Here is a 23,174-nt window from a genome sequence, read left to right as displayed (position 1 = left end):
CCAACCCACGACCCTCGCCATATGAGCGCAACACATGAACAATTGTGCCCACGGAGGACCCATTAAAAAAATGCTTACTTTGACTTCAAATGTTCAATGAAAGCCAACTTTATATTTTCTTTTCTTACTATTTAATTTTTATAGTATGGAAACATTAAAAATTAGTAAAGGTACGTAAGATTTATATAAGCAAAAGTCACACAGGCACGTGTTAAGTGATAAGTATAACTTGAGAAGACGCTCGGGAAAGAAACACCGACTGGCCAGGCACCAGCTGAGTTCGTGCACATGCTGAGACGACACACGTGTGGGGGTTCTTCCTTCGCGACAGCAAGAAGACTCGGGTGTTAATGAGGCGGTCGCACGATGGGCTGGATCTCACACTGTGTGACGACAATGGTTGTTTTGTTCGGCTCGCTCGCCTCGTGTGAGGAGCTGGAGCCAGGAGCAGACATCAGCCTGTGTGCGCGAGACAGATGCGCAGTAGGCTCAGCAGCGGGGAAACTGACTCCCCCCTCCTACTACTCCCTCTAGCGGCCCGCTTTTCACCCGCAATATGGCTGGTGCTGTTGATTTCCTTAATATTTATTAAAAACAATGGAGCGAAAAAGAAACCGTGGCCAGCAGAAATAAACTATCATCACTCCAAAATAAGTAAAATAAACAATTTTAAATAAATCAACTGTAGTCTAAAAATGAGTGGCAATAGTAATTATTTTACTACTATTAAATAAAATAAAAAATCCCACAGGAAAAAAAAATTTTTTAACTATAGCACATATTCAAATAAAATAAAAACAAAAAAAAACCAAAGGTAAAATATGTAGTGATCGGAAGTCAAAATCAACCATTAAATACTCATAGTTAAAAATAGAATATTTAACATAAAAGTAAACAAGTACTAATAAAGAAAAATGTAATTCTAGTCTAAAAAGGCACTTCTTCCGTTCCTATTTGCGTAATTACTTGTTTTGAAATATTTTGTCGCTTTTATACTGTAGAATATGTTTTTAGGATAACCTAGATTTCACGTCCTACTCCAATAGCCGGACAATGGTCGAGGGTAAACGATAAATGTGTGTGGTCCGTCAACCCTCGTTGTATTGAAGTAATGTTAAAGCAGCTAAATGTTAAAGTAGTTGTGGCAGAAGTCATAAGACTTCTTCGGGTGTGACTTCATGAGGGATCGATATAGATATATTCTTGTCTTCAGCGGACAACGCCACCATAGACCTACAATCTGCGAATAGGGCTGTAAAAACAAGCTAATTACACGTAAGTTTACTCACAACAGAGAAGTGATTTTATTTATACATTTTTTCGTCAGTTATGTTTTGACGCGGAACATTTTTTTTAATGTACTGGTCACGAAATATCGAACACGGCATTGAAACTGGGACATAAGAAGTGCTGTAAGTCTTATAACCTAGAGGATCAGCTTGGATTCACCATGGCACTCATATATTAACAGTCCTACTAACGAACAAGCCGTTCAATATTGACTTGCGCGCGCTGTCTGTATCCACACTTCGTCCGTGGACAAGATCTGCTTTGTTCAGATGTGTTTTGCGCCTGCGGATGATGGGTTATGCAACACGCACATCAGTCCGGAGTTGCGTATTGCCGTCTTCCCCCTGTGCTGGTCAGGCGTGTTAGCGCCAGATGCAGTAACGCAGCACCCCCCCCCCCCCCCCCCAGCTTGGATTCACCATGGCACTCATATATTAACAGTCCTACTAACGAACAAGCCGTTCAATATTGACTTGCGCGCGCTGTCTGTATCCACACTTCGTCCGTGGACAAGATCTGCTTTGTTCAGATGTGTTTTGCGCCTGCGGATGATGGGTTATGCAACACGCACATCAGTCCGGAGTTGCGTATTGCCGTCTTCCCCCTGTGCTGGTCAGGCGTGTTAGCGCCAGATGCAGTAACGCAGCACCCCCCCCCCCCCAAATTCAGACCATCATGTGCCTGTTTCACCTGGTCGGCAGGCTACTGTGAGGTAACCGCCGAGCAACTTGGTTGGGTGTCATACATTGTCAGGAATGAGATTCGACTGAGGGGGAGTTTAATAAGGCACTCGCAAGTATCTCGTATCGCCAGTGGGTAACTACGCTAGTACAGCAGTTCATAGTCTTGTGTCTTAAGTCCGAGGTTCGGCAGTGACAGTGTGTGAATGAGCATTATGCACTAAGGCAGCCTGCATATACATAAAATCTCACTGAACGTAGGGACATTAAAAATCATTCAAAACGAGATGAGACACTTAATGTTTTTTTAACCAAAAAATTCGGGGCCTAAAAAAATTCAAGTTAAAAACAAATTATTTTAAGGACAAGAAAGGACAAATATTTATGTCGAAAAGTAAAGCTCAAAATTCCTGCAAACAGATTATAATTTCCTAAAAAAACATTCCAGTGGCAATTATCTCGATGAAAATATTTCACGCTTTAACTTTATAAGTTGTTTATTTGTTAGGTAATTAATTTTTTTAATTTCAATCTTGGTGCTATAAGCAGAAAAATTCACACATTACATGTGAATAGAAACGCTGATATATGTCATAATTTATTTTTTAAGAACGTGTTTCCATGGCATTATTTTATAAATAAAATTAATTAAATGTGTTCTGCCCCCAGATAGTGATAGAAAGTCACTTTTTGATATTGATAAAATAATCTTAACGTTTATTTAACTTCAAATATTTAATTTATAATTATTATTTGGAAGTAACTGGCACGAATACGAGTCTTGGTGGTAAAAATAACTTGGCATTACAGAATTTATGCCGTGTAAAGTTTTTTAACTATAAAATATACTGTTTATTAAGGACTTTCAATCTAAATGCTTTGAAGCGACCATTACTTACACAGTAACTCACAGCGTATGAGTAATTATTCTTCAAAATATCTTAATAGTTTGAGAGAATAATTATTCGAATTATTTGAAGCTCTAATAAGTTAAAAGTTAAATTCAAACATTAAAAATAACCTTTTTGGTTATAAGGCAGCACCGCTGTCTCAAGATCCGAAGTTCAATGAATCGATCCCGCGCACTTAACTTGATTAATTTTTTTTTTAAGTGACGTGTTATATGAAGAGGATTCGCCCGTATTCTGACATGGTAGCGTCTCTGATAAAAGCGAAAATGAATTGAAAAAAATACTAAACCCTGGCTTTGGACCTAATTTTTTACAAGAATTTTTTTAAATACTGCCCTTGCCCATCTTGTTAAAATTCATTTAATAGGTAATACTATAAAGTTCCTTTGTTTCTGTGAACTTGGTTCGCGCCATTCTCCACAGATAGCAGCACCGTGTTTACACATTTCCGTTCGTTGTGACTTCCGTTCCATTCACGAAATTACTACCAAATGCAAGAGCTAAAATGTTACATGTCAAAAACCAACGCCTTTAAAGTTTGCTTTAGCTGAGATTGTATTGGAAAATAGATAATTTACTGATAAAACTGAAATTTATGTAATTCGTACTGTAAACGATGTTTACAAATAATTAAGAAAAAAACATTTTTTTTTAAATCATGGATATGAAACTATAAAATAATTATTTGTCAGTGGAGTAGATTAAACCAGCCAAATAAGTAACAAATATGTGATGGAATCAGCACAAGCGATGTTATTGCTACGAATAATAATGTCCCTATTTAATAAATGACCGTTTTCTCTCCATAGCACTGTGAAAACTTCCTCTGTCCATATTCAGCACCTGAGGAAGTAGGAAGACATCAGCAGGAACTGAACGGCGATAGTCTTTCGCGACAGCATAGTCGTTTCCCTCAGCTTCCACAGCCAGAATCGTTTACTCCTAAGCTTCATTTACTGCGAAATTGAAGACTGAAGTAGCACTGAAAAGATCACAGCTTTCAAGTGCTTTTTACGTAACATTACGCGACGTAAGAAATATTGTACGTAATTCCGATTGTTTTAGGAAAACAAAGTGTTTGGACTGGTTAGCTGGTGGGTGTGCTTGGATTACACAAAAAATAAAAAATAAATAAAAGTTGTGATAGTAAGAAATTAAAACAAACACTTGTAATATAATTAAAATGCATGTAAAAGTATGATAAATAATTTTTAAATTAATTAGAGGAGGGAATAAGGTGGTTATTTAATGAACAAACATTTGGGCTGTTCTGTGAACTATAAGAAACGTTAAATATATTTTTTCGTCCTCTCATCAAGGCGATAACCTACCTCAATTATATATATATATATATATATATATATATATATATATATATATAATTAACATGAATCATGTGTGTATTTTTTTAATATGTTTATATTTTTCATTTGATGGATATCTTGGACTATAAAGAAGTTCATTAAGTGTACATTATAATTTTCCTGGAATATTAATGCGCACATGACGAGAAGCGGTATGTAAGAGCAATCCCATCCAGCACACGTCTGCTAACAAGCGCGGGAAAGGAGCAGCTTGTAAACACCCCACTCCCGCTTCCTGTCATCAGCAGTATTTTTGTAATTCCCCCCAAGAGGGATAAGTGGGGGAAGCCTGCACTCGGAGAAGACGCGGAAAGTTTTCTCGTAACGACTTGAGGAGCGAAGGAGTGGGTCGTGGAATTCATTCCCTTTATGTCACAGAATGCGCCCTTATTTTTACATATCGCCGCCCGGCGAGATGTTAATGGGCCCCGGGGAGCGGGGGGCAGGCGTCAGGAACCAAAAAGCAAATGGATACTTTGAGAAATAAAGTGGGGCGAAGAAGGGAAAGAAGAGCTGCGTTTATAGGAACTTCGCTGCCGTAAAATGGAACCTCTGAAGATGCAAAAGGCCGGAGATTTAAACTGCGCAATTTTTTTAAAATAAAGACATCGGAGGGACATTAGAGTGCTTGCCGTTATTTTAAGACCCAACTTTTCTTAACATGGACAGTTTAAAAACCAAAACGCTTAATTTAGATGTTTTCGAAAACGAAAATTATTCGTGGTCGGGGAAACTAACTACAACTACGTGTCGGAAGGCTTTGATTAGAGGAGGGAATGACCAATCAGGATGAGTCTGCTTGGAATGTGCAGCAGCCTTCACGGTCCCTAATTCTTTGATGGTAACCGTTCATTGTTATGGCAAAGCCTTCACCCAAAAGAACCAACCACAGTTCGGCGGTCAATGGCCCTATATAAATTCTCTGCCAAAACACAAGGGCTCAGTTGTTAATCGCCCTTGAAGATGGCTGCAGCAAGACATGCCGAAACGTAGGGCACAACATTGTTTTCACGGACGTGGCCTCAACCCAGAAGTAGTTACCAAAACAAATAAAGTATCAAATAAAGTTATTTTAAAGTTTTATATTTTATAAGCAATTCGATTGTTTTATTCCAGCGTACGAGCAGGAAAATTCACGAAGTAAACCTCACGCCTTCACTTAGCATATCTGCACCATTCTGACGGCCTAAACCGACGTGTCACTCAAACTCGTGAAACTCGAAAACGTGTCACTTAAACCCGAATCACTCCAGCCCAAGTCGCCCCAACTCGAGTCGCTCCAACTCGAGTCGCTTCAATTCGAGTCGCTCCAACTCGAGACGCTCCAACTCGAGACGCTCCAACTCGAGTCGCTTCAAATCGAGTCACTTCAACTCGAGTCGCTTCAACTCGAGTCGCTCCAACTCGAGTCGCTCCAACTCGAGTCGCTCCAACTCGAGTCAGTTCAACTCAAGTCAGTTCAACTCGAGTCAGTTCAACTCGAGTCACTCCAACTCGAGTCGCTCCAACTCGAGTCGCTCCAACTTCAGTCGCTCGAACTCGAGTCACTCCAACTCGAGTCGCTCCAACTTGAGTCGCTCGAAATCGAGTCGCTCCAACTTGAGTCTCTCGAAATCGAGTCGCTCCCATGCAACTTTTAAACTTAGTCTTTCTTATAAGTGTCACGCTTATTAGTGTCGTTCTTACTAGTGTAATACTTACTAGTGTCATTCTTACTAGTGTCACTCTTACTAGTGTCACTCTTACTAGTGTCACTAGGGTCTCTCTTACTAGTGTCATTCTTACTAGTGTCACGTTTACTAGTGTCACTCTTACTAGTGTTTTTCTTACTAGTGTCACTCTTACTAGTGTCACTCTTACTAGTGTAACTCTTACTAGTGTCACTCTTACTAGTGTCACTCTAATTTATGCAATCGATTTGTTAAACTGAAGTAAAAAATCAAGCGTTCATTACTAAATGCCACAGAACACACAAAAAATCTGTTCATATTTTATACCTAATATTAATTTGATTTTACTATCGCGTGCTTTGAAAGCTAAAGGAAAAATGTCGTAATTGAAAAAAAAAGTATTTCCACCTTCAGTTATAAAAACAAATCCGCAGAAACACCAACGGCATGGTTTTCCTCTTCTCTGACCCAACAAAGTTCAAATTACTTAGCTTCGAGCTTCGAAAGTTTGGAGGACTAACTTGCAATCGGAACTGTCAAGGGGGGGGGGGGAGGAGGAGTGTAATGGTTGGGTACCTTGAACAACTTCTGGAGAAGTTACAGATGTTTGACAGTTCGCGCCCCGTTCAAAGTCACCTGCTGCGGAGCCGTCACGATTGTCTTCCGCCGAGGAATGATCCGTGTGTGCACGCGTGCGTGTGTCCCACATTCCTCACTGACGTGGCTTGCCTCATTCCTAGTTCGCAGTGTGCGTTTCAATCATGCCATTCACCATATCTGATATTAGTGATGTCCTTGTTTCGGTGTCTAAAGCCTTTAATATTTTTAATGTATTGAACATTGTATTTTGTAATGGAAAATTAATAATGAGAATTTAAGAAATACATTTTTCTTGTCGTATTTCATCAAAAGCGCCATCTGATAATATTTATTGATACTTCTAAGGAGACGTAACTGAAAGTTGACATCTTGATTTCAACAAATTTTGTCAACAAATTTTTGTATATCATTTGAAATGTCTTTGTTCGAGCATAGCACATAATTTAATGGGAATGTATGGTTATTACTAGCGATTGACTGCTAAAAATAGTTCGTTCTGTTAAATAATAATTGGTGTACATATATAATTGATTTATTATTATTATTTCAGAATGATTACAGCTTCATTTATACTGTTAATATACACTGTTTTATGGACTTAGAAAAATCAACAAATGGTAAATTCAAAAAAATTAAAAATTATTACAGTTAAAGCTGTTACACTAAATGATATTTCTAATGTTAGCAAGCTGTGCAGTATCAACCAGAAAACAATGGGCTCCGTCTCCTCTGCGCTGTAGACTGAGTGGGAGTCCGACTGCAGAGCCGCAGAATAACTGCAGTTATTGGCTGCTGAAGAATCACTCCGCCGCACTAAATTAATCTAACCTCCGATATTGCAAAACTCTGAAAAATTGAACTCCAAAGTTTTATTTTTAGTTTTATGGCGCACGCGTCGTAAGGAGAGTATTTATGTTGGTGAGGCGGGATGATGATAAGGGCGACGCTCGCCGGTGAATTCTAGCGCGGTATCGCCCCTAAGCGCAAGGCTCTGAACTGGTGCGTCAGTCCCGCCGGGCGTAGGGAAACTTAACAGATTCAAGCGGTAACCATACAATTATACGGTCATAAACTGAAGATAAAGGCTGTGTTGCAAGTGGCATGAGTGCTTTCAAGAATCTGTACCGGATATTTCATGCCTAAATATTACTCTGAAAGAACGCTTCTAAAAATGTAGTTTAAAAACTAAATACGGAAACAGAACTACTCTTCCGCCCTCAGCGTATTCTTATGTTCTTTTCGCAAACGTAGACCACTCGGATATCATGAGCAGTTACGAGTAGTGTCTTCTGAAGCTCTGCACGCCGTGTGTGTCCTGGTGGGCGGGGGCCTTAAAGGCATCGGAGACCCACTCAAGTGCGTACCTTTGTTTTAATAGTCACACTTATTAACACTGATGGTTGAAATACAAACAGAAAATTAATTTTGGATTTTTTTGACGTGAAAACGTCTAATAAATCGATGAACACCGGCTGCACGCACGAAAAAATGTCCCGTTACACTGTGTCCCGTTACGCTCATTGTACGCTTGCGCCGCATCTATCTCTCTTCCAATCGATTGGAACAACCATCGATTTGACTTTTTCGAGGCACATTAAACTTGAAACACTCCCATTCGTTTTCTACTTTTCCTATCATCGTCCTATAAACACAGATTGGAAGAAGTTAAATAGCAAACATGTACAAAAGTTATAGTTAAAATAATCTCTTCGTTAAATTAATAAACACATTTCAATTAATGAGTGCAAATAAAAGTAAATTTATCAATTAAATTGTAGATTTAATTTCACTCCTCCTTTGTATCCATACAAAATAGTGATAATTCAATATAATTGATTCAATTTTATTCATAAAATTATGTAATCATTTTATCAATGTTTTGTTATGACGTTGTCACGTTAAACTATCGTCCGTAAACCGACTTTACAAACAACCAATTTTTTAGAAAACAGAACGATTGTTTATTAACTCGCGCATTCGGAAAGGCGAATAAGAAACAGTTATTATGGCAACAGGGAAGTAGTCCGTGGGGTTCAGACCGCTCCCTTCGCCGATTTTAGAATAAAATCGAAGACAGAATAAGAGGATTACAGATATTTAGCTACATAAGGTGTCAGAGAGATTTTGGTGGAAGGAGCATTGCAATCCTCATTGGGGTACAATATATTTCCTCCCCATTATAGCCAGACATGTGCTTACAAGTAGTCTACATGCAATTTCAGTTTAAATACGTGTTTATGTAAGTATACGAGTATTAAATATCATTAATGTATATAACTGATAGGTTTTAACTAAACCAACAAACCAATTGCTAAAGAACAAAATATAAAAACCAATTAAATAAAAAAAATATTTTATTCTCAAGCAAAATCGTTACTTGAATGTGTTTTGTGTGAACGGAGTTTTAAAATTATATGTAGGTACTATATATTCTCTGAAATTTTAGTGTAGCCATAAATTGTCTTTTAAAATTCAATGATAACGAAAATTTACTAATAAACATTGGTGAGTGAGTCTTTCAGTACTCGCCAGAACACTTCCATCTTTTTAAAACTTAACTATAATTCTGTTTAACAAGTTGGTACTATAGATTTCTCCGGTAAACAGGAGTATCATTCTCGTCGCACGTGAATGCCTCAACGCTAAACCTTTGGCATTTACCTTCTGGCGAATCAAGAGACAGCTGGCATTCATTGCGTGTACGGTCCCGCGGACGGCAGTGCGAGGGAAACAACGGAGGGACTGGAGATGTGACAGGAACGTTTCTGACGTTTATTTATTTCATGCGTGTTTTAACTTTGAATGTACTCTTCCCAAAACAACTGTCTGGTTAGCTGAGTGAGGCAGGGGGCTAAGGTGGGGACTATGCTGGGATATGGGTAGCCCATAGACTCTGGTCATAGCTGAAGCTCTAACACCTTCCCGATCAAAAGGGTGGAGTAATCCCTCGACAGTTCTGTCTTAATTTACTTGCTCTGGTAGTTTAAAGCTGATATGTAAGCCAACTCCCAATCTACCCTAAAGGGCGCATATCTGGTAGGAGTGATGAAGGATGCCGACCTTCGAATTGGAAAACAGTTGTTGCTGTGCGTTTGCATCGTGCGTTGGAAAGCGCCCTCTAGCGTTTCACCGGTTCAGTTCCGAGCATAGATTGTACGGTTACTTGTGCTTGTCTAGTAATTTTAAACCGCATGTATTTAATATACGTAATTTCTCACTGCGGCCATGCATTAAAACGCAAGGTAATTTACTTTTCTAAAAAATGCATCGCACGGCTTGAACTATGGTTGCTACGGATGATCTGGAATCCGCCATATTGTATTTGTCAGATTTAAAGTATAAATTTCATGGTGAATTTTATATCCACTGGTAGAACACACACAATTATAAATACTGAACTGGGCAAGTTACAGCGAATCAATGGAATATTATTGGAAAACCGGTTCGAATTGCTCCGTTTGGAATCTGTAAGTAATAAGTTAAACAGGAGTTTGAGCAGTTTCTTTGTCGTCAAAAATTAATGTTGAATATTTCTCAAGTCTATATACACGTTGTCCGGCTCCAGGCTGCGGTCGCCGGCAGGAAGCAGCTGACTAGGTCAGTGAGCGACTACTGACGACGTTACTGGACCAGGCATATCGGCTTCATCGTTTGTACAAACAAGATCCCCATCAAGTGAAAGTTGCATTCAATAACTTGATAATTCAACATGGCAGGAATTCAGTTCCCATAAAACTGTTGGCAATCAGTATGTTGTGAAATTTAAACGTAAATAAAATCTTGTACTATTTCCAAACATCTTGCAATGAAATTTACGCTGGCTGGGCCCTAATTAATCCTACATGGCATTGAATACAAGGAGTAAGGGTATTCTCGCTTCGTTTTCAAACTAACATGAGCTGAAACGGTTTTTACTCTATATATTGTTATTTTTTCCAGTATTTAATAAAATTTTGAAAAAAATTTTATCCAAAAATTAAAAAAATATATATACATATTAAATAAATCAGTCAGAAACGTTTATGTCACATCTCAATACCTAAGTAGTTAAAAGTAGCCACATAACGCTAAATAAACTAAGAAATGCAATTTGTCAACGTTTTCAAAACCCACGTTCCAAACTCAAAGTCGTGTACTTCCGTAAGAAATTGTCCAGTTTTTATAAATATTAGTGTATGTAAAGTATTCAGTTAATTTGTTTGCAAAATGTTATAATCATCATGCGTTTGGTGAGGTAGACTATAGTACTTTTTTAAAAAAAGAAATTCTCACACAGCTTAACAAACCTATTACTTGGGGAGAACTAAAATAACAAACTTTTCAAATAATACAGACAAATGTTTGATCAGCCGCAAAAATTGAATACGAAATTACTGCGATGAGAAATTTGCTAAACTATCGTAATAGGAAGACGTAAAACCTAACCAGTTCCATATTCGATATCCTGCAGTTTCAATAGACAAGATACTGATGATGATGATGATGATGATGGGTTGGTAGGCCCGGGGCTTGTTCGGACCCCAGCCATCGTCAAAGAGAGTCAGGGGTGGACTATGAGAGATGAATTTGCGATGGTTTCCCGTTGCCTACTGCTGCGTGGATTGAAAGGAATCAGACTTCACCTAGTTCTGAATCCTGGAAGGAAATTTACTACGATGAAAAATCCCCCGCCTGGCTCACCCACTAGTAATTCATCACACAAATAATATGCTTTGCGGATTGCTAAAGTAAAAAATACTATTTAACAAATTAGAAAGTTAAATGTAATGTATGTAAGTTATAAAATAAACCATTATTCAAACCCATACGAAAAGGCGCAACCTTGCGTCAAAAAAATTAACACATACAAGATTTTTTTTTTCATAAGATTATTACAACAATTTTCACGACCTTTCTTTCTTTATACTTGTCTGTATCAGGTGATGTATCTCACTAAATCCAACCATTTTAGATTACAGAAGAGTTATGCGAAGTAAAAAAAGTATTTCGCTATATTACCCAATCAAAACTATTTTCATCACAAGTTAAATATTTTAAATTATGAAATTATTGTGTGATACAAGAACAACATATGTTTCGTTATTGTATTTGGTTGATTGCCCATTATTACCTAATACTGCGTGAATGAGTTAACTCGTACTATATTTGTTTCGGTTTCTCTAGTGTGAAAATACTCTTACTACTACCTATATGTAATGTTGTACACTGATGCCTCGTACCACTTCGTAAAAAAATATTTTTTTACAAACTGGAAATACATCTGTGTGCTGATTATTTACCCTGTAATCCCCGTGAATATTTTAAAAGGTTTCTCTCGGTTTATTTCTGCCCACGTCCTGGATAACCAACAGTGATGCCAGCATCGCGGGATGAAACGGCGCTTCCCGCGGCGCCTCGCTGCGCGACGGGCACTGGAGAGGAGTGGCCACCGGCCAAGCATGCGGCCATGACTTGGCGCGGGATTGCCCGCGCGCAGATTGGACGGCGCGAACAGCGAGCGCGCTCCGACTCTTTGAGCAGAGGGTCATGTTTGCGCGACCTCGCCTGGCCCGCTTGGAACCAGGAAGGATATCAGGCAGCGAAGGAGAGAGGGGGGGGGGGGAGGAGGAGGAGGAGAGCCTTTCCTTTTGAAACTGCGAGAAGTTCCCGCGTAAAAGACCGGCGCCCGAAAGCGCGGCAGGGCTGACTGCACGTAAACGGGCGAACCCGCGGACGCCGTAAAACTCGGCACCGAGTTTCCGAACCGGCAAACAAACTCGGGAGAAAATTGGAAAGGAGCGGAGGTGAAAATCGAATTTGGTCAAATGAATAAAAAAGCAAACAAAGAGAAGCACTGTTTTCTCTTCCAAATAACAAAAAAAAATTGTGAGCGAACATAAAATCGGTAAATATACCGTATAGTCTCACGATAGTAGAGACGGAGATATGAAATGCACGCGATATGCAAATGTACTTTTATCATCTTGTGAATAAAATGAGACCCATTCAATTCTTCGTGCTTCTATTGTCCGGCTCCTAGACTGCGCGCCCTTGCTGTGACGCATTGGGAAAACTGCCAGATGTAGAAAAAAAAAACATAAATATTTAAGGGTAACTTTTAAGATTCATTAAAAAAAATTTTTTTTGGAAAATAGTGTAGCAAGGTAAAAAAAAAAATCATTGAATCGAACGCATGAGCTTTTATTCAAAAGTTAAATTTAGGTAGTTGGCTAACATTCAAATTAGTTCACTTCGTTCTGAAAGCTCAGCACAATGCTTGAACGTATGCTGGATCGTTACATATTTATCATCATTTGTTTTCACTGATTCGCGGTGACTTTTTGCCTTTTTCAAGTTTTCAAAATCAAAGTATTTATATATAAAACCTTTTTTAAATTTCTCATTTGTTTTCCTAAAAAATAACAATACTTATTTCCAATTATTTTAAAATAAGATTTTCACAAACATACTTGGAATTACATTAAAATTGTTTATTTACTTCTGTATTACATTTAAGAGCATGATAGGGAATATTATAACATTTGGCGTGTGTTATTAATACGTATGAAATCACCCACGTGAATTATTCGAACATTTTCTCCCAGTGTTTGTAGATTGGAGCCTGTTAGTAATTACTAGACGATTTTAGGTACAAAATATATTGAAGATATATAGTATGTTGGCACTTTCATGCCGAGATTTTAGATAAATTATTTGAAGAGTGAAATCATTGCAAAGAAAAAGCAAAACCCATGATGGTGGGGATGGCATAGTTATGCTTCTATATACTGTAGAGGCTATTGTGATAGAGCGAGACTAGGTGTGTTTTTTCACCTGATGGCAGAACAGCGATGCCTAACTTGATGTGGCAGCGATACCGACGGGCAGAAACTCTACGGAGTTTGGCGACGTCTACCATTATTACCACTTGCGGGAAATAGCTGCGATCACTTGCTGACAGTGGAGTGGACCTACTGTGATCACTATACAACCGAACCACCGATTTTATTCAGCAATAGTCACTTATTATTGCGTCTACTTTACATAAACACGAACACAGCGTGAACTGAGGCAAAATTGTACTTTCTTTTCTCACGAAGTAAATATGTAAATGATTCTTTGTTCACCTGATTTTAAAAATAAAAATTATCTTTCTTCACTTATTATAACTTCTCTCACAGGAAAACAAAACTTTCTGTACTTTTACAAAAGATTTATTTGGTAACCAATTGCCAAGAAATAGTTTGTAATATTATAAGAAAGATATTGTAACTTTATACAAAACATTTCTAGGTTTATGTTTATATATACTAAATACCTTGTATCGAGATAATACTGAGCATTACTTACGGAAATTGGCGCATAGTTTTATATTTTGATGTTTCTTTCAAATCATCTTTTTTTAACCATGGAATAGTTAATCGAATATTCAATAATTTGAGTTTATTTTGTTATATCATGCTCATTATGCGTGCAGTAAATATTGGAAAGCCATCGAGGGAACTGTTTACAACTGACTTTAACTTGGAGGTACTAGGACAACACTAAGCATAAATTCCCGGGTAAGAATCAGAACCCAGCAATACTTAAAAAAGTTATTTTGTGGTGATACGGTTGTTTTCATGTTAAAAGTACAATTTTACAAATTTCTGTAGTTTTACATGAAGAGTATTGTTCCATTTACAAAAAAAAAAATACACTTTAAATATTTCGTGGAATATGTTTGGTATTTTATTTTGGCATTCGTAACAAAGATGAACAAATAGTACCTACAGTGAAATTTTTTTTCTTAAAAGTAATTTCGAAAGTTTTAATAAATAAAGTGAACTTTCTTGGCAGTTAAATCGGCACATTTTGGTTTCACGTGTTGGCTGTTAGATTTTTGTTTTGTTTGAAATGTCCAGTGTAAAGTTTGGCGGCCTCGCGGAACGCGGTGTCTGTGAGGCATGCGTGCTGATGACGCGGCGCTCTCTGGGGCCTGGGGCAGGCCAGCCTCCACTCCGGTATTCCAGACGCCACGCCGCGGCGATCAGGCGGCGGGTTCGGTCGGGACGCGCTTGTTTACAACCGCCACGGGGGCCTCCGGCAGCTCGCATCCAGCCCCGAGCACAGATAACCACCACCTCACTCGGCGCACGTGATCGGAACAGTTGGAATCGCCGGCACGGCGGAGCTACATATCGCCGGTCTGAATACGAATGCGTGCGTACGAGCGTCGGTGATTTATTTCCCGGATTGGTTGCGTTATCCGGTAAACATACGCGCAATATCACCCTACAGTATACATGTAAACAATACGATAATTTCTCGAGTTGATAGTAACTCAGATTCACGTATATCGGGTGTGATTTACTTAATAATTAAGGAATTAATAGTTGTCCCTTCCTTTTTACTTACATCATGTTTAACGCCTTAACAATCAAGGCCACTGGCACTGATAAATGACTGATTAGGAATCATTACCAAGAGTATTCCAGCAATGGATAGAATATGTAATTTCATAAACGGCATGAAATGGAATGCCAATGGAGATGCAATGTCAAAAAGAAACTTACTTTTACAAACTTTTAACACTAATCTTCGTTGGGCAATCAGATGCAGCAGATGTAAAAGTTCCGCGAATTTAAAATTTTATAAACCGAACTTATTTAAACAATTTTTTTAAGATCATGTGTAATTTTTGTAAAAAATAATAAAATTATGTAGGAAGATGCGAATCTTAGGCTCGTTCGTAACCCACAAATTATATGAGTGCATAATATTTTTTTTATCATGTGCTATCCCTACAAATAACTTAGATAAGGTTCCATACACTATATTTAGTGTTCTGTTGCATTCGGTATTACATGTGTTAACAAATGTGTTACCCTGGCGTATTGTGATTATTAAAGAATGTCTGCAGTGATTAAGTAGTTTAATTTGTTATTATTAATTACAGTACACATTATACTTTTTAATTCGAATTTTTTAGTGTCAGATTTTTTCTAATCAAGTTAAAATATTTTCTCCTACTTTCACGATACGGATAGGCTTTAAGTGTTGCACTTAGGAATTTAGTTTTACAATGTCACAAAACTTTAGCTACTTTGTACAAATAAGTGAATGTTTAAAATTAAAAAATTGATAAAAAATAATAGTCAGCAATTTTTTAATACTTGTGTCACTAAACTTAATTTATTAATAATTTACATACATGTAAAAGATTGTTTATAAAGTAATTGCTTTTCACACAAATATTAAATGCTTTATTGTTATTTTTTTTACTGCTGTTATTCGTCTGGGTGAGATTTTGCATAGTATTTTTTTTTTCCACTTTCACCCAAATATTACTTTTTTAATTAATTAATTTAAAAGCTTTTAAATCTCCCTACGCCAGGATAATTAATGGCCGTAAGGGTTGCTCACAAACTAATTAATGATAAAAAAAACCTTGCGCCAAAGGCGGGGTAGAAGTCAGTTACGCAGAAACTAGCTGGATTTACTAAAATCGACAGACTCGCTATTAGAAAATTATTGCAGTACAACGATGCTAGAAATGAGTATGTACCTCAAAATATAATGTCTGTGGTTTTCAAAGGACGCTGAAAGGACGCTCTCCATTCAATGGCAGTGAAGTGACGCAAAGCAGGGGCGAAAGTATGTAGGAATCGCAAGAGGGGCCCACGGAAATTCGTAGGGTGTGGGAGGGCAATAGTTTTGCACGTAGGGTCAACCCACAATTCATCTCTGGATGCGGTGCTTGTATGTTGTATACTGTCCATATGTTGGCCTAGATGCACGCAATAAGCAGAAAACTTTAAAATAAACATCAATAAAGATCGCAGGCCTTCGCGGCCATTGTCTGGAGTTGCTTTCGACTTCTGGTTTGTAGCCGCGTCGGAGGTGAAAACATCACCGATGTTTCTGCCGACGTTGCGCTCCCTGACGATGGCGACTGCAACGTCGACCGAAATTTCGGTGTTTTTTTTTTTTCGCCTTCGACGCGGTAACAACCCAGAAGCCAAGCAACTCTATGTACGGAAAGTTTTCCGTAGGACACAGTTTTGTCATCAAACCCGTTTCACGGCCTAACTCTTGCAAGTCCAGGCGCTCCCCCCCCCCTCAGTGAGGGGCCACTTAATTCCAGGGGGCGGGCCCCAGGAACACCCCCCCCCCCTGCACCCTGGGATCTACGCCCATGACGTAAAGTGTTCAGTGTTTGCCCCGGACGTTTAACCTTATCAGATTGACGTGAGGCGTCTGCTGTCTGCTGCAGGCGTAGCAGACGGGACTGGCGTGCAACCCACTGAACCACGAGAACACAGCACTCCGTGTGTGCCGGGCGGGATTGTTTCCCGGGCAAACACTTTCTCGAGCCGGATGGTAGTGCAACACAGCGTCGGGTGAAATTATCCTCAAACATTTGCTCCGAGGATCAGCGCACACGTACTACTGCTGCGCACTTGATACAGCTAAATCCACAAGTTAAACTCTCACACGGAAACTAAGTCCAAGATAAACGTAATGAATGCAAACCTCGTGGAGGAAGTCAAGCTGAGGACCGCATCCACGACTCAGGACCAGCAATCATGTTAGACGAACATGAAATTACCGACAAGAAGTCGGGCAGCTGATGAACTGCGATGTTTTATCACGCACTCGTGTGCGACTCCTTGGTGATACAACTACATTATAAAACTTTTTTCAAACTCTGCGAGAATTTTTAAAATTTTTTTAAAATTTAATCAGTTAAACTAGTTTACCGTAGTGCTAAAAAGTGCCATCGACATTAAAATATTAGTAAAATTAATAATGCTTTTTAAAAACTATTGCAGTATTTAAAGTATTAACGAAAAAAATAATTAAATAATAAATTATAGATTTCTTTGGCAGGTATGGAGTTCGTAAGCAGGTTTTGAGCATTGTGACGTAAGTGTTTCACCTATATCACATAAAAGAAATGCCTATTTAAAAAAACACTTAACGATTGGTTAAAATTACGTAATAGTGCCAGAATGACTATTTTCACACTGTTGTCTTAAAATCTTGAAACCACCCAAAACTACAACTCTACCAAAAGCGTGTGCGTATTCAATAGAATTAAAAGGTCACAGCTTGAAGGCTCATAGGAGCGCTTATCACGCATAAAATACCGAGTGAAAAGAAAAACGTCATACAATTTTCAACAGTTGTTACAACACCATACCAATTTATTAACGTTTATTTTAAAAAAAATGTCTACGTTTAAGCAGAAGTTTGACTTTAAAATATTTGCAAAGACTAAACAAATGTATGTTTTCAGTATTATTACAGTTGTAGTAATTCCCACAAATAAATTCAATACTGAACGCCAATGACTTAAAGAGAGAAACTATTTGTAGCAACAAGTCCTATCGTCAGGTGTCACATTATACAGAATGTCCCAGGTTCAATGGTATAATATAACAGTTTAATTTAGACTATTTACGAAAAATCATACATAAAATTTAAGGTAGACTAACCTAATTTATTTTTACAAATTTTACAAATGTTCACTATGTTTACCTTTAGTTGTACGGCACATATACAACTTATAGTCCAATTCTTCCCACATTTATGTTAAAAAGTCCGGAGTAATGGAAGCAATAGCCTCTTCAATTCTTGTCTCAACTGTGGCAAATCATTAGCTAGTGGCGGAACACAAACATGATATTTTATAAAACCCCAAAGGAGAAAAAAATCGCATGGCGTTATGTCATGTGAACGAGGTGGCCAGCGAAAAAAGAGCTCTGTCATCTGACCATTACGACCTATCAACACTAATCTGGCTTCAAGGCATGTAGAAACTGTAACCGGTATGAACTTTAAAAGAAAAGCACGTCGAACTGAAACTACAGATTTACTCTTAGAAAATTGCCTAACACAAAAGATTTACGCTCAAGAGTCGCCATTTTGCGTAGGTGGCGCTGCAAGGGAGAAAACAACAAAGCGGTACCCACGCATGCGCTAATCTAAAACTGTTAAGAGTTACTCTTTAATTGTGATTTCGAATCAACACTCTACAACGTTTAAAGTTGACACTATTAAAATGTATAACTAGGTAATTTTTTAAATAGAAATACTGTATACTGTGTTTTAACGTAGTCATATTTTGAAAAATAAAATTATAGGAATATGTTATATTGTAGCCGAAAAGATGTTGAACCCAAGTTGGTTTGTTTAGGTTCTTGTCTCTCCCCTTTAAAGGAAAACATTTGTTATGTAAAACCATTTTTTTAGTAACAATAAATAATTTTTTGAATGATGTTCACACTAAATAACTTAATGTAATGAAGTTTCCATAACTTGCCCGCCAACTCTAAAAACCATCCGCATGTATTGATTCATAGTAGCACAGATTGACACGCTGGCGCTGATGGAAAGCCACAAGTATTTCTCGAGAATTGCAGGAGGAAGCAGGCAAGAGTAACGAACACGGTTTAAAAACCTATAGAAACGTCTCACACAATATAATTCCTGGAAATCGAGCCCAAAATGGGATCTGTCCTTGCCGAAATTTATTTTTGTAAGCGATCTCATTTAACATTACGACATTGACATGCATTAAAACATTTTTTTTTTTTTGCTATTGTAGAGAGTTTGTAAATATAATCTCATAAAATCTAAAATTTGTACTATCAACAAAAATTTCCGGTGTCTGCATAACATTTATCTCTGATACTCCAGCTCAGACACCCTACCCTATGACTATTTTTTTTTGTGAGAATTAGCACTCAAAAGTATATGCAGTTTTCAATATTCATTTCCCTCGAGGGATAATGGTTTGTGTGGTCCCCCCCCCCCCTCCCTTGTGGGCCACTTTCGATGGCGCCATTTTTTTCTCTCCGTGAAACGAGATAATAACAGGAATGTTTTAATATCGTCCATTTGCCTCCCCCTTTTAGCCGCCTGTCGGTTCGGCAACCCGCCCGGCGGGGGTTGCAGGGCGACCGAGCGGTAATCGTTCCCCCGGCGTCTGTCCGGGAGCAGAAGCCATCGCGAGATGATGAATCTGTTTTAAACGAGGCCGCGCGAGAGAGAGATCGACGCACTGTGGGACGGCGACACTGCCGCACTTCGGGCGGTATGCTACTGGTGCGCGCTGCAGGTCGGAGGGCAGTCCGAGGAGACGAGGACATCCAGTGGAGTGGTTCTGAAGAGTGGCGGTCGGTTAGTTGCTGGCGAACGGTCTCGTGCCGCATTGACGCCAAGTTGGTAGTAGTACGGGAAGAATCCATGAAATATTGAATGGTGTCCCGCTGAGATTTTCTCCAAGGCCCTGGATTCTGATTGGGTAGGACTCGTGCTTGGTGCTGGTGCTCCGATCGCTTGGAGCAGGCTCCAAGGGTTCCCTAGCCCGACGTGGTGAGCGACGACACAGCTCCGGTACTGGCCCGGACAGCTAACAGAGGTTGGATAGTCCTCCATCGGACCACGGGTTCACTGGGTGTTTTGAGGGGTCCCAGCGTGATGTGGGAGATCGGGGTAGGCGCCAGCAGTGCTGATAAAGTCTTAGAGCTCAGGAAACCGCCAACTGTGTGGGGTACAGGGCTGAGGCGGTGACTATGCTGGGTTGATGGCCCTAGCCGCTGGTCATTGCCGAAGCACTGATACCCTCCCTATCAAAAAAGAGGGAGTGATCCATAACAGTTTAAATTATGCTCTGAAATGTAAACAAATTGAACTGGACATTTCTCCCACCCTACCTTGATAGGGCGCATAAGTGGGAGGGAAACGTGAGAATGCCGGCCGTAGGTCGGGACAATCTGCAGGCTGAGGGCGAGGCCTACGTGTTATGTTGGCTATACGTACTTACCTTCGTACCTGGTCAAAGGGTTTTGAACACCCGTTAATTTGGCCAAGTCAATGTTTTTTCATGCTCAAGGTCTTGTTATTCCTTCGCAACTTATCTTTGATCGTTGCGACTGGTGCGATTATCGTTAAGATACGCTTTCCTGTTTCCGGGCTATGCCGTATGTTGCCGTGTTAAAGTACGTTGTTTACAGCTACCTTTTTTTAAGTTAATCGTTATTTTATTGTTACTTTAACTTCCTTTAACGTACATAGATATACAGAAACAGAATGTACGCGTGGTTCATATCTTCATTAAACTGCAATAACAAATAATAATAATAACAACAATTCTGAAATGCATGTTGCTGCAGGCAGTGAGAAACTAGATGTTGAAATATATATCCTCATCTTGTCATGTGTTTGCATTTACTAATATTATGCAATCTTGTTCTCAGGCAGTTTTAAATTTTTACACGTTCAAGTTAAATCATTCAACAGTACTAGATTCAAACAGTCGGCTGGCTAAGGAACATCAGTTATTATTAGAGATAATATTTCTATATTTGTAATTGTTAATTCAATGGCCGTTGTTAATTCATGAATGCTGTAAGGTACAAGAGGAAAACTGTGCTGCCTTTACTGCAAAAGCACGCGCACTAGCACAAAACTTGCGGGAATGATGACTGGCGCGTGGAAGTGCGATGCCGTCACCACCCACCAAGCGACGGCGTGCATGCGGGGACGCGGGTCAAGGGTACTTCAAGGGAGGCGCTCGGACGCAGCGTACCTGGAGTACCGGCCGCACTCCATGACGATCTCGACGACTCCCTGGGGCGACACGCGCGGGTAGTTGCACCTCCGGAACGAGCTGAAGTAGGCGTCCACCTTCCCCAGCAGCCGACCCTGCAGCACGAGGCAACACCCCGTCAGCCCAACACTCTGCCGGCAGTTCCCGGAGGAGCACCGCAGTCTCCTGAGCCTCTGTGGACGAGCCCGCGTGGGTACTTACACGATTAACATGACCATTATTGAAACATACAGTGGAAATATTATTTTTATCATAAAACTTAAAAATTTTTAACACCAGGAAAATCAATAATATTAAGTACGAACAATTGTCCAATAAATTAATGTAAGGAGCTGTGATGTAATGAAAACAATGGGTGCGTGTACTTATGTACGCGCGTTAGAATTTACACTTACTTGGCGTGATAAAAATCTTACTTTAATTTTGCATGCAAATATTAAATATAATTGGTCCTAATTAAGAAACTTCAGTGATATTATAAATACACTTGAATATTATACATTTAATCAACTTAAAAATAGATAGTATTCGTAAAAATTGATAAATTTAGTAAAATAATCAAGATGAATTTTAATTAATAATGAAAATCAATATATACTGAATGTTTATTTTAATTTATTAAATTTAATTATTTATTATATTGATATAATTTATAATCCAAATAAATTATCATCAATACAAAGGTGAACATATCCTCAATTATATACACTTGAAAAAACACTTGAACATATTTATAAACACAATTTCGATCATTCATATTCACAATAAATGAAAGTTTTATAATGATATGGACCAGTATTTTAACATCAATCACCAAAGTATAAGATTTAAAAGCACACACACACGCATACACACACATATACTTTTTTTTCTATGTAGCCTTTTTTTTTCATCCTGTGAAAATTTCGTTGCATAGTGCGCGCACATCGTAAAAATTCACTCGTCATTTTTTCTTCATAACGCGCCTAAAGAAATGTAATTTGATAAAGCTGGGAAAGACTAAAGTGGTCTTCCTGCTCTTGCGGTCGTTCCGCAAGTACTCTGGCTTGGAGGGTGCACCAGTGATGATATGAGAGTGGATCAATGAAGGAGTGACTGGTAGGGGAAGCAGACCCCTAGAAAACCCACAGGCCGCGTTAACAGACACAAAAAGCAGATTACAAAACAATGGGCATTTATTTTTTCCTGTTAAAATTTCCCGACAGGCAGATTACAGCATGCAGTTACCTATTTCCTGTTAAAAAGGCAGCATTATGTTTTCATTACAGCCGTTCAGAACTGAACCCGCTGTATATAATTTTACTTCAATAAAGTCTTTCATATTTTTTCTGTACTTCCACTCGTTCTTTAATCATGGGGCCGAGCGGTCCTTCCACTCTTGACCCAACTAGACAGTGGTGTGGTTTTGAGTATAAAAACCCCCATTCAGCGAGCCTGTTGGTGAGACCCTAGCGAGACTCCGACGAGACACATCAGCAACGTCGTGGTCAACGAAGACATGTCTACACCGTCAATAGCTCGCCATCAGTCGTCGCCGGCGAGCCCTCTGTGTACCAGTAGAGACACCTTAACACTGTTTTAGTAGTACTTCGTTGCGGTAATGGGACTTATAAAAATTTCGTAGTTGTGAACCTAAAATATTTTAGACGCCACGAGTGATACGAATTTTGGCTATGAGCGACAGCTCTGTTTGGAGCAGACGAGTGTTAGCGTGTGACGAACTTTGCTTCATGACTTAAGACAAGAAGAAAAAATGACTGACTTGCCTCCCAGGCTCATAAAAATTTGCAGGTAGCGATAGCATTGACGCAACGTAATGCACGTAACGTAAACAATCGTTGATCCCTGGGTGTGCGTCGCTGGAGATGAGAAGTGCGTGGAATTGCAGAGCGGAGGCCAACTGGTGCACTGGGATCGTAGAGCATGTGTCACCGCCACCTGTGTGTCTGAACTAGGCTGCCAGTGATGTAGTGCTGCACTGTTGCCTTCTGCCCGCCGAGTCGCTGTTCAACAGGCAGCGAGGAGGACGGAACGAGTTGAAGTCGACGCACCAGTTCGACTAGTCGATATACTGGGTCGTA

General features: G+C 39.2%; 1 protein-coding gene across 1 annotated transcript in view; it reads right to left on the bottom strand.

Annotated features, from left to right (window-relative positions):
• The window catches only part of LOC134533439 (LHFPL tetraspan subfamily member 6 protein-like), a 202,087-nt gene that overhangs the window by 73,501 nt on the left and 105,412 nt on the right, over positions 1-23,174 (bottom strand). Inside the window, exon 2 of the mRNA XM_063370962.1 lies at positions 21,073-21,188. Within this exon, the coding sequence (XP_063227032.1) occupies positions 21,073-21,188 (116 nt within the window). The remainder of the gene's footprint in view (positions 1-21,072; positions 21,189-23,174) is intronic.

Source organism: Bacillus rossius, chromosome 6 (genome assembly GCF_032445375.1).
Source record: "Bacillus rossius redtenbacheri isolate Brsri chromosome 6, Brsri_v3, whole genome shotgun sequence".
Lineage (NCBI taxonomy): Eukaryota > Metazoa > Arthropoda > Insecta > Phasmatodea > Bacillidae > Bacillus > Bacillus rossius.
The sequence above is the reverse complement of the archived record's forward strand: the minus strand, read 5'-3'. Positions and strand labels throughout refer to the sequence as shown.